General features: G+C 36.7%; 3 protein-coding genes across 3 annotated transcripts; 2 read left to right on the forward strand and 1 right to left on the reverse strand.

Moving 5' to 3' along the window:
• Positions 1-144: 144 nt before the first annotated feature.
• On the forward strand, positions 145-8,854 carry LOC148958386 (5-hydroxytryptamine receptor 1B-like). The gene is made up of 2 exons (XM_089113037.1): positions 145-744; positions 4,412-8,854. Exon 2 carries the CDS (start codon positions 4,447-4,449, stop codon positions 5,599-5,601), a length of 1,155 nt encoding a protein of 384 aa, XP_088969163.1. The 5' UTR covers positions 145-744; positions 4,412-4,446; the 3' UTR covers positions 5,602-8,854.
• A 1,759-nt stretch (positions 8,855-10,613) lies between these two features.
• Positions 10,614-19,880, forward strand: LOC135682688 (tRNA endonuclease ANKZF1). Its single transcript, XM_065197677.2, has 9 exons — positions 10,614-11,009; positions 11,595-11,686; positions 12,405-12,659; positions 13,717-13,832; positions 16,889-16,993; positions 17,847-17,895; positions 18,114-18,237; positions 18,632-18,730; positions 19,211-19,880. The coding sequence occupies exons 1-9, from the start codon at positions 10,883-10,885 to the stop codon at positions 19,312-19,314; spliced, it is 1,071 nt and encodes a 356-aa protein (XP_065053749.2). The 5' UTR covers positions 10,614-10,882; the 3' UTR covers positions 19,315-19,880.
• LOC148958387 (uncharacterized) lies at positions 13,973-16,561 on the reverse strand. Its single transcript, XM_089113036.1, has one exon. The coding sequence runs from the start codon at positions 15,863-15,865 to the stop codon at positions 14,684-14,686; it is 1,182 nt and encodes a 393-aa protein (XP_088969162.1). The 5' UTR covers positions 15,866-16,561; the 3' UTR covers positions 13,973-14,683.
• Positions 19,881-21,965: the final 2,085 nt, after the last annotated feature.

The following is a 21,965-nucleotide window of genomic DNA, read 5'->3' on the forward strand; positions in this document are numbered from 1 at the left end:
AATTTTTTCAATGAACTGGATATAAATATAATCTTTATGCAAAGATTTTTTTTTCACTTGGCTCTATTTTTTCTCAGCTTACCAAATCGACGAAAGTTTTATGTATTATGCTAAAGAGATTTTTTCAAGATGGCTTCACACAAGTTAGCCCGTCATTCATTTTTAATTTGAACAATTTATGTTGCAAAAACAGAATAAATTTTAAGTTTCCGGCTGAAAATAAAAGGACCTAGCAATCCTTTATGACAAACCTTCTCTACAGGATCATGTAAGGTGAACGTTCTGAAAAAGGTTTGAAACACGGAAACTTCGAAACTATATCTCACTGGAAAGGCAAGTATTTTACTAGAACCTTATTATATAATTGAATTGACGAAAACAACTTTGACAGAAAGTCTGCAAAAGATCTCTCGTTCACCAAAAACACCTCGTTTTGATAACGGAAGGTAATGTGTTGGGATATCATTATTATTATTACTATATTCTCGTCGACAACGAGGATAGCGGACCATACTTTGGTTAAGGATTCATAATAATTATTGTTTAAGATCTGCCTTGTTATCGTTGCAGTTATAATTGAATTTGACAATTACTTTAAATAGTTACAGGTGTTCATGCAAACTTGTCATTGTTGCAGATGTTAGGAAATATGTAACTGCGGAAAAGAGTGCGCTGTCGTCAAGTGGGTTTGATGTGACAGTGGGCACTAGAGCAAAATTTCACGAGACGCATTTCTAGTAGTTGGTAAGTCAATCGTTTACATAAAATGTTCAAAACAATTCATGTTGTATTTGTTTACAAAATATGCTTCCTGGAAGCCGTCTTTTGAAATCTCTAATATTCGAATTTCAAATGCATTTTATAACATTGCTTCGCCTTCTCTTGTTTCGACTTCAGAAAGTGTGGCTGGAATATGTTGAGATCAGTCGCAATGCAAGTAAAGATTCTCATATAAGGAAAAGACTTAAGCCATTGACCTTTGCAGTTACACCCAGGTTGAACTCCAAATTTTACAGTATATGGCATTGCAACTAAGGACATGCTACACAAAACTTGTCACTAGACAGATATCGTTTTACGTTGTATCGCAAATTCACCGCTGAATGAGCCGGTGACAAGGCTAGCCAGATTTGGGGGGAAGGAGATTGACTTTTAAGTTATGTCTAAGGCAATTTCACAAGCATTGAATCACATCATAAAGAAAGGGTTGCCACAATTTAAATACTCCCCCAACATCGCCTCATCAAATTTAAGTAAAACGCGAAGTCAGTTCTGCAGAGCTTCGCCAAATGTTCCCTTTTTGCTCTGCCATTGGGATTATTGAATGATTTTAGGACTTAAAAGTGCAGATTTCATAAGTTCACAACAAACTACATCAATAGAATCCAGTTCCGTCAAGACAGGGCAAGAGGAAAAGTGCTCCAGTCAGGCCTTGAGGCATAGGGGGTCCCAAAAGGATATGAAATTTCATTTTAAGAATGGAACAAATTAAAAGAACAAAAGTATGCCTTTAAATAGTATCTTTTTTAAACTACTTGCGTGGTCGCAAAAAACTTTCTGTTCGCTTCGCTAGCAGAGAGCCGGTCTCTTGTTTCAGTCTAGGATCCTTTGAAATCTCTAGGGTGGCCCTGATAAAATCACTTCTAAAGAAAGGTCTTGAGACAAAACCATCTCAAAGGAGCTTTCGATACAAGTCGAGCAGTCCATATATCTCTTCATTCTCATCACAAACAGTTTTGCTAGTTATGTGCAGCTGCTAGCTTTTACTGACAATGCAGGAAGATGTAATCAAAAGTATCATTTTGGCAAACATTAATTTGGAAGAAATGGAAGATACTGTAACAAGGCTATTTGTCCTTCGAAAAATCTTACAACTCGAAGCAGGTGGAATGGCTGGCTAACACAGCTGCCTATGTTCCCATGGATGTCGAAGAGTCTTGCGACAACATCTACAAGATATCATTTTCGATTGCTTGATATCACATGATATACAAATGTTAATTCATTCATTCAAAGTTAGTGATTTAAAATAGCGATAAGCTTAGTAATGCCAACTAGATTATGATAAAACTCTAAATAATTGCTTTAGGAACCAATATTTTGAATTGTTTGCATACTAATAGCATCTGATTGACATCTTTAAAGGGAATGCCTAGAGAAAAATAACATAAATTGGATATTGCCAATAATTGAATCCATTCCTCAGGCACCGCGGAGCGTTGGGAAAAATAAGGGGTCTAAAAAAGTGAGGGAGGGGGGCTAAGCCGGGTAAAAAGTGGCTCGACTGGTGATTCGTATAGCTTGGTTCAATTCTAATTTTGAAGCTTAAAATCTTTTTAGTGCTCTGTTCCATCATTGTGCATTTCCAGCCGTTGGGCAATAGCCATTTTGTTATTTGTTTTGAGCATTTTTAGCACAATGTTGTTGGTCTCTTCTTCTGGCCTTTCCAATTGAAATCTGCATCTTCTGCCATTTGAACAACAAACGCGTGCGTCTGCTAGAGTTTGCTTTGCAATGTGCAATTCAATTGCTTTCAAGGAAAAATAGAAATAAGAGCTGTATTGCAAGTGTACCGCAAGACTCTGTTCTCCTGTCGTGCTTGTTTTTAACTTGTAATATTGATATAACTTATAATGTGAAATGGAGTTACAACAATTGAACTATTGAATTCAATGATGTAAGGCGGGATTTTCTTTAGATCTGATCAACAAATCTGTCCCTTTCAAATAGTAGGCCAAGTACTATTTGCCATTGCTAATATAAAACCAAAGGTTTTTGCCATTTTCTATCATACTCTCATACTCCCTATTATAAGGATAATTTTCATAAGAAACTCCTTTAAAATAGATTTTATTTAAAGACACAGAAATTTGAGAAACTCAGTTACATCATGCAGCCGTCCTGAACGGATGAAACTGAAAAAGTCTTAGAAACTAAAACACCCATATTCTCATCCAGGGTCCTGATGGCCCACTTGGATGCATGAAATATTCCGCGCCCCTACTCCCATCATGTCCAGATTTGTTCTAAGGAAAAGCAGTTGTCTGTTTTTGATCTCTTTTTTGTACGGCCTAAAAATTTAAGATCAATTAAGAGCAGTTGAGCTACAAGTTTTGGAAAACCCTGCGTAAAATCCAACTTGCAGGTTTTTATAAAAATGTGTATATAGGAGCCAAAATGAAGCACATTTGAAAACATCAAGTAACCTTACATTTCTTATACGGAGCTTTAAATTGGATTTTGATTTATATATATTATACTGCTAAAAGCAGCAGCCACACTCTGATTTATATGAATTTCCTTTCCCTTACAGTTGCTGTTTTCTATACTTTTCTTGCCAAGCTATTTCTAATGGGGATGAAGGGGCGTTCTTCGCCGCTAATACCAGTTTCTTGTCACAAATATTTCTCTTTTTTATAAATGTTATGGCCGCAGAAAATACTAATTTCCAGGGTAGTAGCATGACCCCCCTCAAATCTAATAAATTGCAAATCATGCCAGCTAGAGGATACCTTTCCTATGCTAGGTGACCAATGTTTTGTAGCCTCTAATTGATCGATGATTTTCAACCGCAAAAACTTTGCATTCAGTTCATACTAACTAAACATCTTGGCGTATTAACGGGAAAATATTTGCTGAAAATGTAAAGAAACATTTGTATATGCTCAAAGCACGGCCCTCCCTTAAGTGCTATTGAATAGTTTTGAAATTAGAAATTGATTTTGTTTAATTCTCTGCTCTGCTCTGCTCTGCTCTGCTCTGCTCTGCTCTGCTCTGCTCTGCTCTGCTCTGCTCTGCTCTGCTCTGCTCTGCTCTGCTCTGCTCTGCTCTGCTCTGCTCTGCTCTGCTCTGCTCTGCTCTGCTCTGCTCTGCTCTGCTCTGCTCTGCTCTGCTCTGCTCTGCTCTGCTCTGCTCTGCTCTGCTCTGCTCTGCTCTGCTCTGCTCTGCTCTGCTCTGCTCTGCTCTGCTCTGCTCTGCTCTGCTCTGCTCTGCTCTGCTCTGCTCTGCTCTGCTCTGCTCTGCTCTGCTCTGCTCTGCTCTGCTCTGCTCTGCTCTGCTCTGCTCTGCTCTGCTCTGCTCTGCTCCGCTCCGCTCCGCTCCGCTCTGCTCTGCTCTGCTCTGCTCTGCTCTGCTCTGCTCTGCTCTGCTCTGCTCTGCTCTGCTCTGCTCTGCTCTGCTCTGCTCTGCTCTGCTCTGCTCTGCTCTGCTCTGCTCTGCTCTGCTCTGCTCTGCTCTGCTCTGCTCTGCTCTGCTCTGCTCTGCTCTGCTCTGCTCTGCTCTGCTCTGCTCTGCTCTGCTCTGCTCTGCTCTGCTCTGCTCTGCTCTGCTCTGCTCTGCTCTGCTCTGCTCTGCTCTGCTCTGCTTTGATAATAGTTATCATCGATATATAAGCTCGATTTTTTCTTTGCAGACACAAAAGGCTTAAAAGACGTAAAAAATCCTAAAATGACTTCTGTAGAACAAGAACGTTGCTTTAATTGGCCGGACACCAACCAGCTCACAAAAACCGAATCAACATCAATGGCAATCTTATTTGCCCTTTTTGGAATCGTGGCATTTGCGATTAATGCTGTCGTCTTGATTTGCATAGGCAAATACAAACGCTTGCAGACTAAATCGAATCTACTTTTGGCCAATCTTATTTTTGCAGATCTGATGGTGGGAATAACAACCCCATTGAACGTCCTGGTTTACACACGTGGCTCACGACTTTCATGCTTCTTGCAACATGCGTGCGGATTTCAAACATGCTTTTTTTGCATTGCATCTATATTGCTACTTGTCGTTATCAGCGTCGAAAGATACGTGCATATAGTCCGGTATCACAAATACCTTGCTATTTTCACGACCAAACGCACACTTTTCATGGCAGGTTGTGCCTGGGTGCTGTCGGGCGCGCTTTATGTAATCTACCGGTTTATCATTGGTTTATACTTCCATATTGTCTTGCTCTGTGTCACAAATTTTGTTTTACTCGTTATCAGCTTCTGTTACTGGAAAATCTTCAGAAGAGTTCGAGAAAGCAATAAAGCGTTGGCAAACCATGGAAGCACCCAACCAAATTTACCAAATACAGCTGGGAATAGAAGCCACTCTGGACAAGTGTACCCATTAACAGCAGCTTATGTTGGCAAGCCAGGTGTGACTGAAGGCGGGTGCGATGTGAAAGTAAATGATTTTGAAACGAAGGTATCAACAGTCAGGCTCGAACTGCAGGTGAAAGATTCACCAGAGGTGCGGCCCATACCAGAAAAAGCAAAATCATTAAGCACAATGCAGAAGCACTATCAAATTGCTAAGACAATGGCGGCTATTATCATCGCAGCAACAGTCAGCTGGGCTCCCTTTATGACCATCTCATTTATACGAAGTTTAGAGATGTATATGACAAAGGAGCAAGATTCACATGCATCTCTATATCACTGGTTTTTGCTGCTGGGCTTTGCCAACAGTGTCATGAACCCTTTAATATACAGCTGGCAAAATGGAAATGTCAGGGAGGCGATGAAAAGTCTATTCAGATTCGGTAATCGCAGAAGTATGGTGGTGGATTTGCATGCTCCTAGTGCCACGGGATATGTATCGAAAGGATACCAGTAAACAGAGTGTTGCCTTTTGGGCAGTCGAGTTTAGAGAACCAACGCATGTAATGGGTAAATTAGCAAGAATCTAACTAGTTGTGTACATTTAGAAGTATTTCGTTGCTTTCTTTTGGGGATATGAGGTCGAAATTCTAAAAATCGTGAAAGGATTTTAATGTTGTCTACACTGTGCTAAATTATACTGACGTCGTTAATATTTTCATCAATTTAAATCAATATTGATTTTGCAAGAGATTTTCAAACTCATTATGAAGAGATCGCTTCATCTCTTGTAAATAATGTTAACTTGAAACTATTGTTATTGGTATTGGAACATATGTTCCAGATTTTTCAATTCTATGTGAACAGCTTTAAAAGCGATGAAAAAAGACTTGACAAGATGTAACGAGCTCATCTAGATGTTTTATCAGTACCCATGACTATGTCTTGTCAGCCGTTATAGCCCTATTACAGCAGTGCCGTCCTGAAAAGTTAGGAAGGGGGGCTGCTCCGTGGGGAACTTCTAGAAGCCACTTCCCACACCTTAGTTATCTCTTATGAAGTCATTCAAACTATTCACAGACTCTAAAAGGCTAATAGAAATTACTCATTCATCCAAAATCGATAGCATAATAAAAGGTGAATTCATATTGCCAAATAAGGAATTCGCCAAACCAAACATAGACTGGCTTGTTAAGGGAGGGCGGTGCCACCTGAAAATTTCTTAAAGGGGGGCTGAGCCCTCCGTAGCCACCCCTTCACGGCACCACTGTCTTGTGATAAACTTGCCATCGATGTCGCCATTGCCATACTCAAAATGAGACCATAATCATAGAAAGAAGTCGTTCCTTTGGAATATTGTTGAATCTGTTGAAGGAGGTATCGCGGTCTTTATTATAACCTTAATATTTGTTCCAGGTTACTGAACAAAAACCATTAGCAAATAAGGGTAGGATGGTCCTCAGAATGTTTTACCATTGTCAATCATAAAACTGAAGGTAGTGTTCTCTCATCATTTGAACCATTTATTTTTGGGCTGTCGGTGCGCCAATCGCAAAGACGGCCATAAATAAAACTCCAACCGTTTTTGAGTGGGTTGAGAAGAAGAACAATGGCCTTCTTCCGCCGACTAGCAGCACCTTGTTCATGCAAAAAGTCGCAAGCCAAACGGCCATTAATTAATGCACGAAAAAAAAGTAGAAAGTCGACATGCATGTAAATAAAAACCCCTGAACATTTCTAGACAAGGGTTGGGTGGGCAGGGTCGCAAAGGAAAAACCTTTCCTCTCCAAAGTCCAACTTCAATTTGTCGTGCAACGTGTGAGAATGAAACTGTGCTAAGACAAAGTTTATATACCCAAGGCCAATGCACACTTGCACGCTGGTTGCTTTACCCGTATCAAAAAAACACAATGTAAAGCTTACTCGAGCACTGCTACAATAAACACAAACTTCACAATTGTGCAATCTGTGCCCAAAAATAAAAGCCCAAGGGGTACCTAAAAGGCGTACCCTGTCACATATAAAACGTGATTAAATTTCATTTAATCAAGCTTTATATCAGAGTTCCAATTACATAACCGAGCTCGAATAGAACCTCCTTAGAGAACCGAATAGAACCATGTTTTCTTGCAGGTAGAAATTGTATATTACCTCCTTATCACAAACAGGGCTGTTAGGCAAAACCAAAGCAACCATGTTTTTGAAATGCTTAATCTATTTACTTTATGGACACAGGAGCGTCGAGAGGGAGGGTCCGAAGAGAAAAGGTGAAAGGTCTAGGACCCATGCATGCCTTGATGAACCTCTTAAAAAAATTACTACAGGTTACTTTCAGATTGTTACAAGATAAAAAAATGCTTCTTTCAGCTACGAAATTAAACAAGGCTTTTACAAAATCTTGTCACGAATTTTCAAAAAACATTTCCGACAATTGCCTAGTTTTTCAGGAGCTTGAAGTCCTGCAAATCACTTTTGGGCCCTAGCTGACTCTCGACAGCCCCGTATTCTAGCTATGAAACAAGCGCAGCAAACTGGTTAATCAGCTCTCCGCCTTACACATATGCCTTGAGACTTTTGGTGAAGATGTTTTCTTACAAAACTTGATAGGCCTTCAAATCGCATGTTCTGTTCGCTTGTTGTAGTTGTCATCAAGATATAGGTGTGAATCAACAAATCTAGCCCTTGCAGCAAACCAGTATTTTTAGCGTAAGCGGAAGCATATCACAATCTGAAGCACCAGTCTATTATCTCTGAACAATCTCTGGCGGTGAGTATAGGCCTTTCTGAAAAAGCCTTACCACTCAAAAATCCTTAAAAATGCCCTGGTTGAATGGTAGTCAGTCGACCACTGTGAGAAAGAGCTAAGATTCTAAATTATAAAGCAGAAGACAATAAGCAGCCAAAATTGTTTGATTTTGATCAAACTGACGAGACGATGTAGCTATTTTCTGGACTGTATCTCGATGCGAAAACAGGATTAATCTTTCGCAACGAACATCACAACACTTCTTCATCAAATCGTTCAGCGACTTCATACAGAAAGAATTTCGACATAGCGGCAGACTTATTTCTTCCAGGAGGGGGAGAGGGGCTCAAAAATTAATGACAGCTTCTAAAGGAGGCTGCCGACGGCAAAGGGTAGAAAGAGGCGTAGCTGAGGTGATTTTCTTTTGCATTTTTTAGTGTCGTTATTATGTTATTATTTGATGTTGATTAAACATTTGAGATTATTTCTATTGCACGAAGCCAAGAATATGAAAAATTAGTCTAAAATATTGATAGCCCAATTACCTACCTAAAGCCCTGAAGCCTCCCCCCTCTTAGTCTGCACCTATGCTTCTCTACAGCAGCATTGCATCAACAAAGCAAGATGTGTAACTAAGATTTACCCAATCTTAGCATGGACTGCTTTGAATAGTGTAGAAATCCTAGTATTTGCCCAGTGGCGGATCCAGGGTGTGCAAAGGGTGCTTGAGCACTGGTCAGATTTTCAAAGTACTGTAACGACACAGGGTTCCCTTACGGACAGTATCACGTGACAATTGCACCATTGCGCTGTGATTGCATCAGCGTCTGTAAATATGTTTTTTGTATTACGTAATTATTATTTAAAGGTTTGCTTAGGTTATATAAAGGGTTGTTTCTTAAGTTAGGAGTAGTCTTGTCGAAAGTTTTGTCGTGCCTGTGGAAGCCGTGTCGTTATTTGTCGAACTTGTTGTTAGCCGTTAGTCGTATCATTGCCATAAAAAGAAGAATTTTGATCTTATCTGCCGTTGCCGTATTTTTTGAGAATTTCTGCCTACAAAGAACTCATGTTTGTAAAACCCCCATTTTAAGAGGTTTTACAGTACTCTTTCTTGCCCCTGCTTCTGTGCGTGTTTCCGAAAAAGAGAGATAAAGATTTCTACTGATTTGATGTTTTCATCTATTTTTCATGAAAAATATCCTTTTATCTAAATAATTTTCTTTTGTCGCGTTAATGTTTACAATCGTGGCATATTCACTGGAACGAAGTTTTGGCAGAATGCAAGTGCTGACCAATGAGATTGCGGATGACAGTCTCATCCTCCAATGAAATCCCATTATTCCACGCTATTTCGAGCACCGGTGGGTGAGTAAACTAGAATTCTCACTAACGGAGCTAGCCAATCAACTGTTTTCTCACCGGTGCTCAAATCCATCATTAGCCAATCATTTGCTTTTTTCCGGTGCTCAACGTCATTTGTGCACCGGTCAAGACAAAATAGACAATAAAAATTCAGGCAAATTGTTGGATGTGGAACCGGCATGGGCTTTTGAGTTTCGCGGTAACTCTTGTCGGGATGCATGAACAGAAACGTTGTTTTAATATTTGTGGCAAAAGAAAAGCCTGGCCAAGGAGGATGTTTTCGAGTTTTACTGGGACGATAATAGCGCTGGCTCGTTCGCTGATTCAAAACTCTTTTCCGGAAATGTAGCAAGGAAAGCTACGGCCTATCAAAACAGCGTTGGTAGCGGCAAAAATTAAGGCAATGGCCTTTCAGGTAAGTGGTAATACACAATCTTTGTGAAAGATTGAAAGACAGCAGAAAATAATATATGCATCTGGTAGAGAAAAAGGATGACATGCCAGGTTGCATTTTATTAGGCCATGTTATTAGTTGATTTGAGTTTTGCAAACGCTAATCAAAACAAAATCTTCAACATTATAAATGAAAGAGAAGTAAAATTATTCAGAGAGGGACAACCAAATTTGAGAGGGGTGCTCATTAGAGAGGGGGACATATTGAAAAAAGATAAAAATCCACCAATAAAAAACTGAGCTTTGAAATTCAAACGATGGTTGCTTTTAAAAAAATGAATCACACTTGTTATTGGCAAAATAATTACAAGATTTCAATTTCATCCAAGTTGAAATCCTTGTCGATTTGCGTAAATACTGGTGTGACATCTTGAATATTTTAATTGTCGATACCTTCAAATGTATTATTATATAATTCTGTCAGTAGTTGCAGAAAATTTTCCGAATTAAAGCAGCATAGTGTTTATTAATTATGTTTAAACTGGTGACTACTGCAATGATTTGCTGGTCTCCATATGTTTTCATAATATTTGAGGGGCGCTCGTTGGATAGAGGGTGCTCATTAGAGAATGTTTGCTCAAAAAGGGGGCGCGAATTAGAGAGGGACGCTCATTTGAGAGAATACGCTACTTAACATCGCTACCGAAAAGTGGGCGCGGTCAATTTGTTGGGTGTGGTCCCTTAAACTGAGCACCGGTCAGAAATTTCCTGGATCCGCCCCCTGTTTGCCTGCATACCTTGAGAATACCTTTTTTCATGCAACCATGGGAATTGAAAAACCATGGGAATTGAAAGAACTCTAAAGCAATAATGTTGATGTTAAGATTTTATGTGATACAGCCTACTGTTTTTAGTTTTATGTGATACAGCCTAATAGGCATAATTTGATGAAATCTTGTGCAATAAAATTAAATTTTGCAACGCTGGCCTATTGTAAATATAGATATGACGTCATAAGTGATCACATGTTTGTTCTTCATTTCCTCAACTCTGTTGACGACAGCGAAACGAAAAGTCCAGTTCACAACAGTTCCATCTGGTCAACAAATGCTGATGACTTCATAAGTCTGATACTGATCATTTAAACGTAATTTTCAGCTTTAGTTTCACCACAGAAGACTTGATAATTGGACGAAGGTTAGAGTTTGTTCAATTATCTTTCTAACAGTCCGGAAAAAGTTGCTTGTGACGGAGTAACTTGTAATTATTTTGAAGAGGAAAATCTAACTGCATCAAGATGAAACCCAGAAAATTAAAGCAAATAAGCATTTTTGATTCTGCTTTCTCGCAAGAAGTGTTAACTTTGGCCAAATTAAAAGATGTCAAGGGCTGCGTTCATAACGAAAGCATAACGGAAGACAAAGGTAGGTAAATGCTAGTGTTAGGCCCAAACTTCAATTTGTTGCTGTTGTGTTGCACATTACATAACGATACCAGTGTAGAGTTTGACTTATGCCCGTATTGATAGGTTTTGAATAACATATGTAAGACCTTTGTGTGTATCGTAATTGTAGATTGTGTTTGTACCAATTTAATTTAAGGATTTTACGAAAAAATTAAATTCAGAGGTACAATTTTATGGCATAGTTTAAGAAGACATAGACATAATGAGTAAAAATGCATTCAAAGAAAAGCTAAAGAAATTGAAAGAGAAATTAAACAATATAACTTTCGGAAAAGGGACAAAAACAACACGAATTAGAAGTGACAATTATGCAGCAATTATGTGTATTTTTAGAGATTTCTTTTATTATGCCAATCTTTGTAAATATGCTTTAATAGTTTTAATTTTATTTTCCTTATAAATAGTAAAATTAGCTCTCTTTTTAACTTTATTTTGTAGTAGATAGCAGGTCCACATCTGCAGTATTATAACCACAAACAACCTGCTCTAACAAAAATATATGATGATTTTGTTTAATATTTCAAAAATATATTTCATTTTGAAGGGAGAGAAAGAAAAACAAAACCAAGATCAGAAGACTTACGGAATTTTAGATGCAGTTTATGTAACATTTTCTTTCGAGATCTTGATCAACAGGTATGTCATGAGATATTTATACATGCAATGAAACAAGAGAAAGGGTCAAGGGGATTTTTGCAACAGAGCTACATGCAGTGCATCAACTCTATTGACTTTACCTTATATAAAGATAAATTTTGATATGCTTCAACAGTACCAAAACATCCCATTTTTCTCTAATGTCTTGGGAAAAAGCTTGTAAGGGTTTTTTTAATTTATGATGATTGAAATTGTTTGTTTTTTAATTAATTTAACAGTGTTGTCCCACTCTCTTATCTGAATTCAATAATTTGATAGTTAATATCTTGTAATTTCAGAGTTGAAAATATAATTTGGATTATTGTTATGTGACAGGTAGATTAGTGTGGTTTGTATGAGTTCAGTTCATGTTTTAAATTCAAGTCATAATAACAACTCAATTAAAATTGTTACCACAAAAAGTACAAAACTGTGAATAAAAGATATACTCTATTTGTCAGATTCTCAGGTGTTACAGCAATTTGAAGCTGCCTAGAACATTGAATTTCACTTTTTCTAAACATGTTTTCAGCCTCAGCTTTCAGTAAAAAGTATAAGTTTGTTATATAACATCCTTTTGCTCAGTAACTTTTTATTAAGTTTATGTCTTGAATATATGTCAAAAATTTGTTTCAATTTGCCAAGCTGTGGATAATGTTAGGATAATCCGTAGTAATATAGAAGTTTTCCTATGTTTGACTTCATTTTTATCTTTTAGAGGGCCCATTTCAAGTCAGAATGGCATGCTTTTAACATCAAGATGAAAATCAGTGGAAAGGTTGCAATAGATGAATTTATATTTCATGAAAAATGTGAAAATGAGGTTGAGAATGATGGAATACTTATAAGCTTAGAGGAGGATTATGATGATGATGATATTGAACTTGGTGAAAAGAAGCCTAAAGTAGAGTTTGTTACCAATGATAAACAGACTTTTACAATCTATAGATGTTTGCTAGAAAAAGATTCAAAGGTTTGTGTCAAGTATTTTGTTTCAGTACTTTATTTTGAAATTATTCCCTTCCGGTAGAAAGTAACTAATCTTCAAAAAGTGAAGTAAAATTATTAATGACTTAACTTCTGAAAAGCTTTAAAACCTGGAGCAAAAATATGATTTGACTGCATGTTGCTAAGACTTCTTTAATACCACGTTACCCACAACATCACCAGATTAACTTCATCAACACTTTACCATTTTCAAGTAGCCCCCCCCCCCCCTCTTGTGCTCTCTCTCCTGTGATGTATACACTCTAAAGCTACTAATCAAAAACTAGCTCCACACAATCTCAATTTTTTAATATGTTTTGCGTATTATTCCTTCTATAGTGTACCAAAGTGTGACATTATCAAAAAGACATTTTTGGAATTTCTTATAATGATCTCATAATCTGAAAGAAAGGAATAAATAACTCCAAGTATACAAAATCAGTTAAATATGTCCAAAATTGTGTGTGATATAGCCAATGAAACATTTCAAGAATGCTAATGGATTTGTTATCCTGACCTGGTTCATAAAGTTATTGCAATGATTGTACCAGATTACAATAAGCCTGTGCTTATTTGGCCATATTTCAGCCAATTTGTAACACACTAAGGGATTTTCCACATTTAGATGTATTTTACAATATGCTTTTTGGGTTATATGGTCTAAACTGTAAAATTCTAAAAATAGATCTTTATGACATCATCACTTCAGTACTCTATTGAGAACCCCCATGCTTGCTATTTGTTGTTGTTGCTAGATATGGAGATTAACTACCTTTTGTGTTGTTTCATTCTAGCTTAAATCAATGGCTGATTATTTCCTTAATGTGGCATTAAGCAATTGTTTGTCAAACCCACCATTTTCCTTTTGACCTTTTGACTTGAAATGGAGCATGTCTGTAAATGGAGCTAAATTGAACTATTTTGCACATTTGGCTCTAAATATTTTTAGGCTGTAACCAATAGTGTGACTTTTAGCAGAGTGACTATAAGTGGAGTGGACTGGAACTCTATTTCTTGATAAAAATAATTGTGTTTTTCCACAGGAAAATTGCACAAATTGTAGCCATTTTGAAGAGGCTTTGAAGGTGCTTTGCAATGATAATTACTGGATTGTTCTGATGATGTCGGCTGGACATTTTGCAGCTGGTATTTATCATAAGTATGTATCTTAACTTTATTTGGATTTTAAACAATGTGTATTCTGTAGAGTCCAAACCCTTGGGTATTCCTATTTTGTTACTCGGATTTATAATTTAACAGATATTTGGTGAATATGGGTGTGGCAGGGTTGGGGTCAAAACTGTAATCTGAAAATGTCTTGGAATTTGCTGAAAATAACCAACAGCTAATCAGTCATAACCATTCGAAAAGTCAAACTAGAAAAATTTGAAATGGTTGAGAATTGTCACTTGAATTAGACATTATGAATTTGAGTTTGATATATCTTTGAAATATTTTCCCAAAAACATTTCTATCAAATAAATAAACACATGGATTGCAGTAATCAGGTGGCTGAGTGCGCCATCTCATACCAGTTTTTGAAAAAATTAAAACTTCCACATTTTTTACCTTTTGCTAAAGGTATGATCAATTTCAAACCTGAAAGTTTTTTAATTTGATATCCAGAGTTGAAAGTTTGTTTAGTCGAAGAAGTTAAATCAAGATATTTTTAATCCAAAAAAACTGGCTCACACACTTTAAGCATATGCTCTGAGTGTGCCATATTTTTAAAAGGAGGTCTTGATATTGCAGTAAAATTTTGATGCATATGAAATGCGAGATCCTTTTTTGGTTATCCAAAATGTTGACTTAGAAATTTCTTAATCTATGTTAGAATATTTATTTGTTTAGAGCCTTTATCCATCTGTATATTTCAAGATTTATTTTAACAATCTTTTTCCTTTCAGTTCAGCTACTTTCTTGAAACATACATGTTTGCTACTAAAAATATTATCAGGTCACAATCAACTATCACTAATTATCTGATTCTTCTAAAATAATGTCAGTTTATCACCAGCAGTCACCTTCTTCATTCCTAACCATGCATTGTTTTTCAGGCCTCCAAACCTCTCTCCCATACTGTTTGCTAAGATATTTTACTGGATTTGCTGGTAAATATGTATAAAACCACTCAAAAGTTGCATTCTGAAATGGCAACATTGCTGCAGCATCCTGCTCCTTGAATCTGTTGTATGCAATGCTAAGCTCACCATCTGAAAGCCAATATGCCCAGATGTCAATGTTGTTTTTATTTTTTGTACTTAAGTATAATTTCAGTTTAAAGCTTTCAACAAGATCTGGTACATAGCCATATTTGTTATGCAGCCTCTTAAAAATCAACCAAAACAGCGTCGAGTTCCAGAAATTAACATCGATGATTAGATCAAGGTCACGATCATAAGGGACCATTTTCCGGTTGCGCACCCAACCAATTACTCCTCCTGATATCATGCAATGACTGATATTCAAGTTTTGTAATTCCTCCGTAACACGCATGAACATGTTTAGAACATGGGAACGGCAGCAAGGGGGAGTGTTGATTCTCTTTTCCATTTTGAAATCATAAAATGGCCCTTCTTTGCATGCATCGGTATTGTTATTACATCCAATGTTTAGGATCTCACCATCCCTGAAAGTTATACGTTTTACTTTTCGCTGCGTTGAGGGCATCGGACAATGGACATTTTCGTACTCATTTTTACTTCCATTGTAAATGAGTGTCCAGTCTTGTGTGTCGTATTTCCATGTATTGCAGACTTTTTGCTCGTGTTTTTTTGCTGTGTATGTCTGACTTTTAACATTCCTTTTCCCAGCATGATCCTTAAATGCTGCAATCTTTGTCTTTTTCCAACTTTGTGCTTTTCTGTCTATTTTTTTCGCCAGCCTTTGGATGTTGGTTGTGATATTCTTCGGTCGTCGTTCAAAATTCGTGCCTCTTGTAAGCAAAACTTTTGGCTTTGAAAATCTTGCCATTGGCAGCTTTTGTTCACTTTGCTGCGAATCAACTGTGATCAATGCTTTGGGATAGGCAAACATTTTAGATTTGACGTGCGATTTCGTTACTGTTTGGCGCAAAAGGTAAATATTCGCATTTTTGGAAGTGTTGATAACATTTTCATAAATGAACATCAGGATAAGCGTAATTATAAGCAGAGCAATAGCTAGAACTCTGTAGATCTTGAACCGCTCCATCTGAGTGTTTTGATTGCGAAAAAGCTTATCTCCTAATTAAATGGAACTACAACGTTCATCTTGAGCAATTTGCTCTGATTGTATTTTACTGATGGTAAAAATCAATTTGATATGTTGTAATTCCAAAACCTTTTATGCACAGATCTGCTCTTCGTTTGCTTCTCTGGCCTAAGACTGTAGATGATGTCGCAGTCAATTTCCTATGATTTTCTTTCAAAAGTGTCGGTGCCAATGTATCAAAGCGTCTTTTACTTTGATGATTTTTTCAAACTTCTTATTTTGAACTTTTGTCTGTCAATCTACGGGCACCTGTACTTTTTACAACTACTTTTCTTTCAAAACTGCTGTCAGTCACATTGCCCATCAAAATTTTCCATTTTTGCGGCTAATTCATTGTCCTGAAGTTGTTGTTTTAGCTGCGCGCCTGTTAAAATTGCTTTCTCATACTAATCATCTATTCATTTTAACTGGTTATACCGGGGCAATTTTGGAAGGATGAGGACATGAGCTAGAGTCAAGCCAGATTGTCTGTAGCTGTACAGCTTGCAAACGTTCGCACGTGTATGCAAATTAATTTCATATTGGTAGAAGTGGTTTTCGCGGGTACTCAGTGATCCAGCGACAATTTAAGAACAGGTTTCGAACAAAAAGTAACTTGATTCAGCAGCTGTTTATTGATATTCCTTTTGATTCAATAAATTCACTCTAGGTCCCGAGGACAACTTCTTTATCTATATTCTATACTCAATATACTTGCAGTGATATACTTAAAGCATTGCTCTATGGTGTATCGCATGCTTCATTTTTTGGCTCATTTCTGTTTAACTTCTGCCTTCATCGTTTCACATCAGTTATCCTTTCTTCTTATCCTTTCTGTCTCTCAAAACAATCTTAAAGATGCTGATATGCGAACAAAGGTTCTCTAAACTGCATCCAATTATTAGTTTTTTAGAATTTTATAATTATTTTCGGTCGAAAGTTTCACGAGCTGGGTCAATTTATGTATTGTTTTTTGTTTTATAGAGAAGAGATTATTGCTCATAAGACAATTCATCGATATGTGGTGAGAGCAAAAAGAGGAACGGTGCAAAGTAAAAGAGATGGGAAACAATCTGGAAAATCTCCTAGGTTTGCTGATCAGATTTTGAAATCTTCACAAAATTTGTCGTTTTAATATAGTACACTTGCTGGCACTCTTCGTCAAAGGAAATTCAACCACGGGGCCATTGTCATATAGAAACTGATAATTTTTTTGGTTGTAGAAATAGAGTGTCAAGAGTACATGTAGGATTTATTTACAGTGTACCCTCACTCTATGGTTAAAGTTTTTTAAATCCGAGGCCTTTGGAAAATTGTTTTTGTAGTTCATTTAGTGTTGCCATTGGGTTTCTCTAAGTGAAGAACCCTTTAATTTGACTTTTAAAAAGTAAAAAGTCGGGAAACAAAAAATTAATAGGAAATAACATGGAAGATTCTGGTATCATATCTTTAAATCATTAGCTTTGTGTCTTTGAATTGTAGCTTTGTGCAAGAGAAGGCTCTTTGTATATAGAAATAGACTTAGTTTAGTTAGTATCGGCTAAGTGCCATGATAATACGTAGGGTTTCCTACAAACCTGCATTCTGGTATGTGTACCGAATTCAAAGCCTTTGGAATATAGTTTCGTGGTTGATAAAGAGCTATTGGTAGGTAATTAAGTTTCGCCAACTGTTGTTTCCAAGCGAAGAATCCATTTATTTAGATTATAAAAAAATGAAATAGAGAAGTAACAAATTAATTTCCACAGGCAGATAATTTTCGTATCAAATCATTTAATGGCTATTTTCTGAGGCTAAAGATTTTTTAATTTCCGTGCGATGGGTTCTAATTTGATTCACGAATTATTAACAATTACTATCTTTCAAATATTCTTATTCAACAATTTCTTGCTTTTGCCAGTAAACACATTTCATGCTAAAATGTTTTGTGCTCTACTTTTAGGTCTGCAGGTGCTCATATTCGACGTCAAAATGAAATAGCTCTAATCGAGGTTTGTTGAGATTTCAAAACATTTTTCTTTACGACAGCATATCTTGTCAAACCATTTCTCTTTGAAAGTATAATGATTGCCAAATGTTTGGAAAATTGACTGTTTATTTTTTGTTATTTTGTGTATCTAAAATATTTCAAAGAGAAAACATTGAATTTGTTTATTAGTATCAAAAGGAATCCTTGTCATTCTGACTTTAATGTTGTGCTGTATTTCAGGAAATCCAAGAACTACTTTGTAAATGGAAGGAACAAATTGATCATGCTGATAGAATATTTATCAAATGGCCACAGAGCTGCAAATCGATAATATTTGGTGGAAAAAACCCAATTTTAGACAAGCGTATGTCAGTTTTGAATAATTCTTATCTACAAGAATGAAGTAATTCTTAAATAATGAAACACTGAAGCTAGCAAGAGTGCCATACCTCTACATATTGGTGTAGTGTGTGTCTCAAGCATCAGAAATCTCATGAGAATACTTGAAATTGCGAAGCATTACACGACAGACCGGTAAAGCAAGTAGTTAACATTGGTTAGATGTAAATTTTTACTTCTACTTTCTATTTTTACTTACTAAGAAATATTTGATTCTAACACAATATAATACATTTTTACGTCATTTTATTGTCATTCGCCCAATCAGTGTTAGATTTTTCGTCTATGCATGGTTCCCTAGCTGATCAAGTCTTCGCTAGTATTAATGTCCTTGTTACCCTGTTATATTTTTGTTCTAGATGACACGCGGGTTCGCAAAATACCTTTCCAGACCAACAAACCAACTTATGAAGAACTACATAGAATTTACTTGGAATTATCCACCTTCTCATTAAAGGGTAACTTTTACTTTTTGTACAAGGGGTCTTTGCAGATAAACGTCAATATTTTTAACCTCTTCCTCAATCAAACCAAAAAATTGTTTATCAAAACTGGTTGAATTCCTGCAGTTGCCATTTTCGTGATTCAATGCCTAGCTGCCAAGTGAAATCTTCTCAATTAAGCTACATGAAATATCCAAGGTGACCAGTCTTGCAACTAGTTAAGAGAATACCCTTGTTACCATCAACAGCGGCCTGTCTCCTCCTGTACTGTAACATATGTTTCTCTTATGAAAGATCTTGATGACCTCTAAGTATGCTTTCTTTGTAAAAAGCATACATTTATGAATATATCATATCCTTTCAAGTCGCTTGAGACTGTATCCAATATTTCTTTCAGCCAAATATAACAATTTAGTGCAGTTGATTGACTCGCAAAGACCTTTCAGAATTGCTTTCAACCAAGCTTTTTATTCCTATCCTTCCTTTTGCTTGTAGATTTATCGATTTCAACAAGCCAAGGCCAACCAAAAGACGAGTTTCTACAGATTACAGAAACTGTTGTTACCGGGGATTCTGAAAGCGTCAGCTCAAATTTTTGAAAGAATTAAAAATTCATATGAAATGTTATTTATTATAGCTAATTGATAAATTGATGTAAAATGCCAGCATATTTCGTTGACTTGCTTTCATTTCACGAGATAACGATGACCGGCTCTCCTCGCTCCCTCACCGGCTCTCCAAGATCGCATACCCACGTCAGGAATATACTTGTCAGTTTGTCATTTGACATTAGGTGACAATCCGGGGCTGTGTAGATGTTTATATTTCAAGTAAAATTTTTGTTGTTAAATAATCTGTCAAGCAGAATAAAGGGATTACCCTTCGTTGCATACTCAGTGAGTAAAGTTTATAAAACAGGGAGCAAAGACCTGGCTTTGTGTTGCAAACTTTGTCAAACCGAAAATAAATGGGCTGACAGTCGAACATCGATATCTTTATTGGGTTTTTAGAAATCAGCTTGAAAAATGAAATGTAGATAAATTATTGGCAATGTAATGAGGCCATGTTTGCCAGTTTGGCTGGCTTCTTCTAAGTTAAGTCTGAGGAATTTGGCGTTTCTAAAACGTGTTTGGCTTGAAAATGTTAATTTTAGACAGAAACATGGCTTAAATGGCTTTTTCTGATATTTTACATCTTGTAAGTCTACACTTGGTCACAAAGGTCCAAACGTGTATGATATAAGACCCAGGAATATTTTAATTTTAATTTTTTGGCAGTTAGTAGAGTTGCCATCAGGAAAAACCGCTTCTCGAACTAGATTGAAAACAGATTCGGAACGTATTCGCATGAATACTGAAACGAAGATAAAAATGGAGTTTTCATTCTGAAGGTATCCAGCTTCACATTCTTCTCTTTCGCCATTTACATCAAATTTGAGTTCTCTTTAGGCTGAACTGCTTCTACTGGCACTTCACTATTTTGTCTGAGTGACTTTTTTCTAAATCGCATCAAATTTTAACTCACAATATATCAGAATTTATATTCCCCTCATGCGATTGTCGTTCAAAAATGTTACGAACTTTAAACGATTCCAAATAATTTTTCTCGGTGGGTTATAAAAAATGAAATATATATTAACTCTAAATAAGGAACAATGACATTCTTGACTACTCTTTTGTTCAATTAATTGGACTGACATGAAGGTATTCGATTTTTGTAACTTTTATAATTGAGTTTTAGATAATTTTATATTTAAGATAAAAATAACTTACATGAAATGTTTCATTTCTTTACCCACCGAAATTGTTTCTTTCCACTGGATATATTATAAAGTTCTTATCTAAATTTGTGCCGAAATTTAAAAAATGTGGCCAAAATTTTTTCCACCAAAGATTTAATCACCAAAACTTTTGGCACCGGATTTGTTAGTATATAATGTAGTCAGTGGTATATTTCGAATACCTTCAAATAACCCCCCCTCCCCTCCCTGGAGTAAAACTCAACCCCAAAATATTGTTGTAAAATAAGCCCCTGGGGGCTTACCTAAGGAGCTGTAGGGGAATTGGAAAGGGGGCCTCCCTTTCAAGTGGGCTCCAGGCCTCCCATAGGCATATCCCAGCCCTGAATGTAGTGTTTTCATTGCATGCGTAGAGCCTAAAGAGGCGTAGAAATTCAATCTGGAAGTTTCGGCTACATACTTTCTCTGTTCACCGCCTAGCCTGTGCTCCAGACCCCTCTGGTACGCCAAAACAGGAGTCCGTTCTTAAGAAACATTTAAGAAACTTCCTAGGCTCAAATTAACAAATTGCTAATAAACATTGAGCCTACCTGGTCTGACGTGACGTGTTTCTTATAAAAAAGAGGTGTATGTGCTTGGCAATTAATTATTGTTTGAATTGAACGTGCTGCACTGAATTTTCCTCATTTGAGTAGTTTGGATAAAAATAATAAGTTCAGAGACCAAAATAATAAGCTTACTGTCTTGAAATTCATGATGTAAAATCGATGTACCGTTCACAGCCACATTTTCATAGTTTTCTTGCCTTTTTAGACAGCTTCTCGAGCTTTTCCCCCGTTATTATAGATTCAATTTCTTACTCGGAGAAAAAACATCAACAATTGCATTCCATCAATTAAAATAAAAAAGCTCCCTCAGAAGACATTGCCACATCCCTCATCGAATCAGGTCTTGAGGCTACATTCCCTCATCACAGGAAGCAACTTGGGCCGTTGGTGCATCGGCACTACTTGCTTCACTTAAACCATACAAAAAACCTAACCTTTGACATAGCTTGATAGACTCATACAACCAGCTTAAACTTCTGGGAAGGAAATGGACAAGAAAAATTCACTTTTCCCCACCAGAGAGCCAATGCACCAGTCCTACCGTGACGGAAACAGGCCCTAGCTTAAAACAATAGAATAAAAATGGATTTGAATAAGCACGATAACCCCGACCCAAAGCATTTAGATACACCCATCTGAGTCAATGGACCCACACTTTCGTGCAGAAGCCCAAACTCTACAGCACTCCTTCTTCTCTTTTATTCCAAATGGCATCAAAGAAGCACACAAGGACTTAAATCGAAGCATAACAGTTGACAACATTCCTCGTGAAATTAACTCTGATAAAATTTCATTTGATCAATACTTCTTTTATTCAGTTTACTTGATGTAAATTCAAAAATTCAAATTTGAAAAAATTCGAAATTTTCTTTTTTGAAAGTTGTGATTACAGAGCTAGCGAGAG

The sequence above is a fragment of the Rhopilema esculentum genome, chromosome 16, assembly GCF_057945365.1.
Source record: "Rhopilema esculentum isolate cy_ngs chromosome 16, ASM5794536v1, whole genome shotgun sequence".
NCBI lineage: Eukaryota > Metazoa > Cnidaria > Scyphozoa > Rhizostomeae > Rhizostomatidae > Rhopilema > Rhopilema esculentum.

Bases quoted from the DNA above. Each gene is read 5' to 3' on its own strand.
- LOC148958386 (XM_089113037.1), top strand. From the start codon at position 4,447: ATGACTTCTGTAGAACAAGAACGTTGCTTTAATTGGCCGGACACCAAC.
- LOC148958387 (XM_089113036.1), bottom strand. From the start codon at position 15,865: ATGGAGCGGTTCAAGATCTACAGAGTTCTAGCTATTGCTCTGCTTATA.
- LOC135682688 (XM_065197677.2), top strand. From the start codon at position 10,883: ATGAAACCCAGAAAATTAAAGCAAATAAGCATTTTTGATTCTGCTTTC. The intron at 12,660-13,716 runs GTTTGTGTCAAG...GTTTTTCCACAG, and splicing joins TGCTAGAAAAAGATTCAAAG to GAAAATTGCACAAATTGTAG. The intron at 18,238-18,631 runs GTATGTCAGTTT...TTTTTGTTCTAG, and splicing joins AAACCCAATTTTAGACAAGC to ATGACACGCGGGTTCGCAAA.